The following is an 8,870-nucleotide window of genomic DNA, read 5'->3' as shown; positions in this document are numbered from 1 at the left end:
TTTTGATGATTTCACAAGGGTGATATCATATTAGTTTATATCTTTTGATGAAATAACTTATCGTCGTATAAGAGTATATAAAGATCTTGAGTTTGAATTTTGGGTAACATATATATGCCATACAAGGTTTTTATTTTTGCTTCAGCTTCTTCTGAAAAAAGCAATCTAAGAAAGCACATTGGACAACTTCATTTAAAAGCATTTTTAACTAAACGAAGCATTTTTAGAAAACTATTCAGAGATATCCAAAAGCAATTCTTAGTTTCAAAATTAGCTTTTGACCTTAAAAAATCCTACCAAATGAATCCTAATTATGGATAAATTCGTACTCCAGAAAATGACATGATTCGGATTCTGTCAACTTGGTACTATGTTTTATTCTTCTTTTTCTCTCTCTCCAAAGTCTATTTCATCTTAGTTAATCATCCATAGCGTCAACTTATTTTTCTGAACATATCTACTCATGGCTGAGAAGGTATGAATATTTTAAGCTTTGTGTTCATTTCTACTTCTATTGTATGAACATGGTTCAAGAAATATTATTCATATTTCGTTTTTTGAAGCTACTGCTATTGTCTTCCATTTAGTATTTTCATCAATTTTGTTCCATCAGGTTACTGTGATGATGCTAAAGGCTGATCTCCATTGTCCTTGCTGCCACAAGAAAGTCAAAAAAATTCTTTGCGGAATTCCTCGTAAGACTTTAAGAACATGTTTGAGCCCTATTTTTGGCAAACAATGCATTTGGAATAATATATTAATTGACAATATGAGGTTAAAAAAATAAGGATCTGAATTTACGTAAAATATTATTTTATTGCAGAATGTGATATTGGAAATAAGATGGAAAAATGTATATACTTGTTTGAATAAGAACTGACTTATATTCTTCATTGTGAAACTTATTGGAAAACAAGAAATTAGAGGGCAGATATATGATGTCAAGCAAAATACAGTGACGATCAATGTAGTATGCTGCAGCCCAGAAAAAATTCGTGACAAATTGTGCTGCAAAGGTGGAAAGGTTATCAAGAATATTGAAATAAAAGCGCCCGAAAAGGAACCTGCTCCAGATGAAAGGCCCAGACGCCGTAAAAAGCCCGAAGTGGTGGTCGAAAACCCCACGAGCCCTAAAGAGACCGTAGTGACCGAATTGCGTGACCAACCGCCTCTACCACCGGCGGATGTGACCGAACCATTCTCACTTGGTCCACCGGCACGGACTTGTTGTGCACCGTGTTCAGAAGGTCATGCTGGGGGTCCATGCTACCGTGGGAACCCAGCTCCATCGGGACCGCCTCCACCACCGACGAAGGTGCCCAAACCAATCCCACCTTATCCACCGACACGGACTTGTTGTGCATCGTGTTCAGAAGGTTATGGTGGGGGTCCATGCTACCATGTGTACCCAGCTCCGCCGTGTTTCATGAGCCCTAAAGAGCCCGTAGTGACCATATTGCCACCACCGGCACGGACTTGTTGTGGACCATGTTCAGAAGGTTATGGTGGTGGTCCATGCTACCATGGGCCAGCTCCGTCGTGTAATGACGGTTATTATGGTTATGGGTATGGGCGTGAGTGTAGTTGTGGCTGTGGTTGTAGCTATGGGACGGGCTGCCACCTCAGAAAGTGTGCTTGTTATATTGAAGAAAATCCCACAGCTGAATGCAAGATCATGTAATAAGTAATTTGTGTTTTATTTATTATTTTTTTTTTTTACGATGATTGGGTTGTCCTCAAATCTTCGATCAATTTGAGGTATTGGTCTAAAACCTAGATGGTGACTGATGTTGGTATTACATCGGTGTCTTGTTACTATGTTTATGGGAATAATGCCGCTTGAAGAGGCACAATAATAGGGCACTTTTTAATAGACTGCCTTTACAGTTTGTAATTGGCAGTCTTTTGTTTAACTTTTCTTTTTTAATTGTCAATTGAAATTTGTGTCAAGTGTATCGGTCTATAAATGTATAACATTGAGTCTGTTCGTGTAGCAGAATAGACGTTTATGGGTTGTATGCTATGTGTGACATCCAACTTTAAGTTGAGTTGTATCCAAATAATTTATATTCAATTTAGTACAATAAAGTCATGCAACTTCTATTAAATTTAACGTCTACTCTGCATATTACGTTTGTTAGTTGTGCAAGTAAATCGAAGTGATTTAATTGTATCAAATTGAATATGAATACCAAGAATGCAACTATGCTTAAAGTTGGGTGATTTGCAGTGCATTTAACTTCTATGCTTATATAGATTGTCGGTTTGTGAATGATTTACTTATTTTTTTGGTTCACATTTCGTTTAGGAAAAAATCATATTTTTAGTATATTTTGATAAAGTTGATGAAAACAGTTGTGGGTCATATAAAATATGTGATCGAAATCAATTTTTAACTTTGACTTAAATTTTAATCTAAATTTTTAGTTGAATCAAATTGGGGACTCTATATAGTTGTGTCACAAGATGGGTCATATAATATTTAAGCTCATGTTTGGTCTACATTAAAGGTAGATTAAAATTTCAAGTCAAAGTCTATTATTAATTTTAATGGCTCATTTCATCAATTTTTATCAAAATTTACTAAAAAAAATGTATTTTAATCTACATAGACACTGGCTAATTTTACATAGTGACGTCAAAAAGGGCAGGAAAGTCCGAGTCCAACCAAATTTTCTTAGTGACTCGATGCTCGTTTGATAAAAGTTCGTTAAAATATTATTTGTCAATCTTTAATCTTTAATCTTTAACAACATATTTCATATGATCTACAACCTTTATCAAATTTTTAGCTATATATTTTATAAACTTTTATGTATGTTACCAAAATTTAAAAATTTATTAAAAATATAATTTAATCTTTATCAAACAAGGACTTAATTTTAAAGCACCTAACATCTAGAATATATTTTTCATGAAAAACAAGATTGAGATGATGTTTGATAAAGCTTTCATTAAAAGTTTTAGTAAATTTTGATAAAAATTGATGAAATTATCGATTGAAAAATTGTTAATCATAAAATATATAGTTAATATTAATTGTTAACTTTATTTAAATTAAAATCAAAATTTAATTCCTCACTAAACATGTGCTAAAAATATATTCATGACCTTGTTTTTACATATAAAATACCATTTTTAATGAGCTTTTTTGTCTTTATTATTGATGTTGATTTGGATTGAGAAAAAAATAAAAGAAAAAGAAAAATGAAGACTTCCTAATCTTTTAGTGACAGGCATGGCTGAAGTGTTGAGGGTAGTAGTGGACGACGGTACGTAATGGTTTTGACAAGTGTCATAGGTAGGTATTTGATCATAACCACACCAATAATGATATTTTCAACTATTGGAACAACAAAAAAGCAGTTCGAGTTTTTCTAAATATATTTATAGGTCCGTTTGATTGCATGAGTAAAAAATATAAATTATTTTCTTGTAAGTTCAAAAAGAAAAAACCATCAAAATCGTAGGAATTCAAATTCTACTCAATTGGTCAAAAAATAGTTTAAGGGTCCGTTTGATTGTAAAAATAAAATTGAATTGCCTAGAAAATTAATTTCAAGGAATTGAATTGCCTAAAATTATTTTCTTGGGAATTATAAATTATTTTGTTTGATTGGTATAATTTTCCACATGAAAAATATTGAAATGAAAGTGCTTTTTGGTGTTCGTTTAGCTCTGTTTTATATAGAAATTGTCAAATAAGGGGATATAATTTACTGGTATTGAGGATAAAATTTGTTTCTATTGTCAAAAAAAAAAAATTCAAAAAATCAAGAAAATCATCTATCTTTTGGTGTTTGTTTAACTTTGTTTTATATGAAAATTGTCAATTAAAGGAAAAAAAAAATTTACAATTAGATATAAAATTTGTTTCCATTGGAGAAAAAAAATGCTACAGTACGTGAGAAAACCAATTCCCACCATGATTTTCCCTAAAAATCAAGAAAAATCCAAAGCTCAAGAAAATCAAGAATTTGAATTCCATGGAAAAAAAAAAATATCAAATACCTAAAGTTGGAAAATCCAATTCCAATTCCATTTTTCAATTCCAATTCCACCCTATCAAATACACCCTAAGTGTTTGTACCTTGGAATTTGAATTCCATTTTCACTTTCGTATCAAACAACCTAAGTAAAAAATGAATTCCTCTGATATGATATTTTCCAAGGAATTTAATGCTATCAAATGGACCATTAGTTCTTTTTGGTTTATTTTAAAAAATTATAAAAAGCTAAATTAAAGTCAACAATCAATTTTAATTAAACATTTCATAAGATATGTAATTTTTTAACAACTTTTCAAAAGTATATTTCATCAACTTTCATTGAGTTCTACTAAAAATCTGATTTCGCCAAAATCAAATGGGGGGCTTAAAATGAGTAATGAAAACTTCTTGTTAACCAAGTTTAATTCATTGAAATATTTACTGGAACTGAATTTTTGGTCTATGAATCCAGTTTTGTGGTAATTGTGGCTAGAAATAATTTATTATTAACGAGGCTCTAAAAAAGTTGAATAGGTAATATTTAATATGGATGAGTAATATAATTGTTAACTAAATCACGTTATAGTTATAATAAGATCCTTAATTTTTATTCATTTTTTATACTTATATTCCAAACTATTTTTCATCGTATTTTAATCTCAACCTTATATCATTAGCACATTTCGTTCTCACTGACGTTCAAAAAATCCATTAGGATGGAGTAAAATAACTTATTTACTCTTCGTACTTTGAATAAGCAAGATAACAACAAATACGATAATTTGACAAAATGCTTTCAACACTTTAACATAATATTTGGACAAAAATCGTTATTGAAGATAAATTGTGTTAATTATTGAAAATTAAACATAAAAACACGTAAAAAAAAAGTTGAAGATTTAGTTATAAAAATAAGCAAAATTTGAGGACATTCATAGCAATATAAATGTGGCACAATTAAAAAAGTTTTGGTATTAATATAATTGCCCTTTTAATCATATCTCAAAATGTTCTTCCACAGGATTATTTCTTCTTCTTTTTATTAAATAAAGAAAATGTTATAAAGTGAGAGAATCTTGCATATCTTAGGAGGTAGTTAGGTTATCCTTCGAAAAATGAGACAACCAACTAAAAAGTACTACATAATCTACAAGAATAAGATCAAATGCAAATATGCAATACAAATGGAACCTGTAAATCAAAGTTAAAATGATATAAATATTCGAGTCTATTAAAGTTACTCAAATAGAACTACGGACATTTGAATTTACTTTGCGCGAATAAATAATATCTTGATCTACGTTCGACAAGAAGATCAATATCCCGGTGGTACTAAAAAAATATGATCTTTGATCTTGGACATAATCTTCACACATTAACGTTCTCGAAAGTCACCTTCTTGATTATCTTCTCACAACAAGGTAGGCCACTTGATGGACTTTCTAATGACAATAAGGCTTTAGAAGGCGCCCCATCTATATTTATTGGGCTCAGAAGCCTCAAAGGGTTGTGGGCAGCCCAAGCTAACACCCTGCTGTCCAACTTGGGATTTTTCCATTAAGGAAAAATTACTCAAACCTTACCTTTCAAGTCTCAATTTCATAAATCAGGTCCTTACTACACTTATTTTTTTAATGTTAATTTTTTTTTTTCAAAAATCAGTTATACACCACGATACCTATCCCCATCTCTATTTTTCACCCAAAATCCTTTCCATTCCTCCCCCATTTGCCAATTATCCCCCATCCAAATGAACGGTCAATTCGCAATTGAAAGGATACATAATAGTGTACACAACGGTTTACACTCCTTCCCCTCACATGGAGGGAGCCCACATACAATAAAATATGTGTTAGGGTTGAACAAAGAAAACATCAAACCGTAAAACAGAATCGAAACCATTTTTCTGAAACCGTTGATTTGGTTCCATGTGGATCCGTTAACATTTTGGTTTTAAACTAAACCAAACTGCTTCGAAGTGGTTTGGTTTATGTTTCAATATTTGCAAACCGTTTTAACTGCCAAACCGTTTACCAAAAAAAATTTTGAAAATAAATTAGTCTAAATTTTATTTAACCCAATTAAAATATAACACATTTTAGTTAAAAAGATACACGCATATTATACATAATTCAATTAAACTCAATTCGACAATTACACATTTCAATTAATTAATTAAATCATAACCAAGTACCCATTAGTTATCACAACTGTGAATGTAAAATCTTCAAATTAGATAAAATGTTGAACAACTACTGCTAAATCATATTCGTTGACCCTCCATTACAATTGAGTAGATAATTAAATATAGATTTTAATTCAAACTTACACATTTCATTTCCTTCTACTAATAATTTTCTCAAATTTTGCCCAAATTCAAGTTAGATAATCCAAATTATTTTATTTTTTTGGTAATTTTTCTATGTTTTCATTGGTACTTATATTGTTTTATTCTAATAATTGTCAGACTTCGTTAAAGTAATTCGCTAATATTTGGATGGAGTAGAAGTATCGGATGATTCACGGAAAGTTACAGTAACTAGGTATTGTTGTATTCGAATTTTTTAATTCTTTTTTCATTATTTATTATCATTTAACTATAATAAATGAATTCATGTACTATATTTTTATATTTATGAAAAGAATGAATTATGTGTTACAACTGCAGATTGACAACATTAATATCGACTATGAAATTAAAATTTTTATATCATGTTGTTGCATTATAATGATTATAATTATGTAATTTTGATTTGTAATTTTTTAATAATACAATTTATATATTAACGTGAAATTTTATGCTAATATTTGTGATTTAACTTATTTGATATATATTTAATTCTTTCATTATTAAAACGTGGTTTTAAATCGAACCAAACTGGAAAAAATGGTTTGTATTGGTTTAGTTTAGAAATTGAAGTGGTTTGGTTTGGTTTGAAAAAATTTCGAACCTCTTTCAATGGTTTGGTTTGAAAATTTGTCTCAAACCGTCCAAATCGAACCATGTTCACCCTTAACATGTGTGGGCCCCTCAATGTAAGGAATGTGAAAAATTGTGTACACCATGAGATATATACGTAGCATTTAGCTAATTCAATTGATATATTGTATGAGGGGCAGCATATACGCATTGTACTTTTTTTTTCTTGGCCAAGGTTTTGTTCCATTGATTTTCCTGGCAATGTTTTTAATAAGACAACTTTTGTAACATATTTAAAAGGATAATGTGTTCTTTTTATATCATTAAGATTTTTCCCACAGTATTTTTCCTAATAAGGTTTTAATGAGGTATATTCTTTGTGCAATGATATCCTTAACTTACAAGGCATTTACCCTCAAAAGGTATTCTTATATGTAAGAGCTATTTTTTAAATCATCATGTTACCACATTTATCAAAATTTGATATAAATATCTATATGAAGATGGAGTTATTTGAAGACTATGCATGACAACATGAGGCATGCATCACTAGAAATTGTAATATTGAAGACATTGATGTACGAGACATGGATAGCTTGATACAAGAATTGAAGTCGGGGAGAATAGTTGTACTATTTTTCCTTCAATTAAGTTTTGTCCCACTGAATTTCTTGACAAGGTTTATATGAGATAGCATTTTATTACTCCAAATTATTTGTACTCTTTTTTATTTGTTGGCATTTTTGTCCCATCCGATTTTTTGTCAAACAAGGTTTCAATGAGATAGTTATTGTACAAAATAATCATCAAAGGAGGAGCGTTGTAAAATAATAAGATAATTATTGATAATTATTTAGTGTTTTGATAATACAAAAATAAGTCTTATCAAGTTTAGAAGATATATTTCATTTCAATTGTAAATCTTATTTTGGACCCTATAAATATGGGTCTTAATTCTCAATAAATTACACACTTCAGTTTTGATTCTCTATTTCTTCACTTATTCTCTCTCTCCTTCAGTTTTATAACATGGAAATATTTTCTTTAATTTCTCTTCTTTTTTTTCAATTATCCTTTCACTTCAAACATACATTTTATAGGAACTATAATACATATAAAAATAAAAAATTCTGCCACTAATTATTAGCCTACAAACAAGTCAAATAATTTTATCAGCAAAAGATGTATCTTCCGTCAAATTTTTTGTCTAAAAGACAAATTTTTGTGGGCATAAACCCTCCCACCACTAAAAATTTTGAAGCTCCCACTAGTAAAATTTTTGAAGCAAATCATAACCCTACGAAATGTTTTTTTTGTGGAGAAAAGTTAACTCCACCTACAAATCTTATGTTATCTTCTAAAATTTTGTAGGAAATGAATAAATTTTTTATAGTATCCCCAGCCTTCATACTGTGTGAAAATGACTACATAACTTTCAGAAGTTAGATTTTAACTTTCCAACCTATTAACATTGTAAGATTGAGGGCCCGTTTGGCAGGGATTTTGAGAATTGATTTTTTGACCGTTAGAAGAAAAGTGGGGTCCACATGTGAGAGAAGAAGTCAAAAATTACGGCTTGAATAGTAAAATAACGGTCAAAAAATCAATTTTTTGGGGCAAAAAATTTCTACCAAACGGGGCCTCTCTACGTCATAGGAATTGGTAATTTGACCGTTAAAAGTCAATTTTTATGTTGAAAAGATAAGAAGATCCTTGTGTGATACCACACATTTCTTCAATTATTAATTAACTTTACACATGAAGTCATAACTTTTCTTACTTTTTAAAAATACATTTTTCAAAAAATTTACTTTTTAAAAGGTATATTATAAAAAAAACTACTGAAAACAAATAAAAAAATAATGTATTGTGTCTTCCCGTCTATAAAGCATTCTAGCCATAAAATCAAATGCATATTAGCATATTCATATATATTATTAGTAGTACCATAAATCATATTT

General features: G+C 29.9%; 1 protein-coding gene across 1 annotated transcript; it reads left to right on the top strand.

Annotated features, from left to right (window-relative positions):
- The first annotated feature begins 383 nt into the window (after positions 1-383).
- Positions 384-2,108, top strand: LOC111392367 (protein PYRICULARIA ORYZAE RESISTANCE 21-like). Its single transcript, XM_023017702.1, has 3 exons — positions 384-475; positions 614-695; positions 918-2,108. The coding sequence occupies exons 1-3, from the start codon at positions 464-466 to the stop codon at positions 1,679-1,681; spliced, it is 858 nt and encodes a 285-aa protein (XP_022873470.1). The 5' UTR covers positions 384-463; the 3' UTR covers positions 1,682-2,108.
- Positions 2,109-8,870: the final 6,762 nt, after the last annotated feature.

This window comes from Olea europaea, unplaced genomic scaffold (genome assembly GCF_002742605.1).
Source record: "Olea europaea var. sylvestris unplaced genomic scaffold, O_europaea_v1 scaffold922, whole genome shotgun sequence".
NCBI lineage: Eukaryota > Viridiplantae > Streptophyta > Magnoliopsida > Lamiales > Oleaceae > Olea > Olea europaea.
This window is presented reverse-complemented; position numbering and strand designations above follow the sequence as displayed.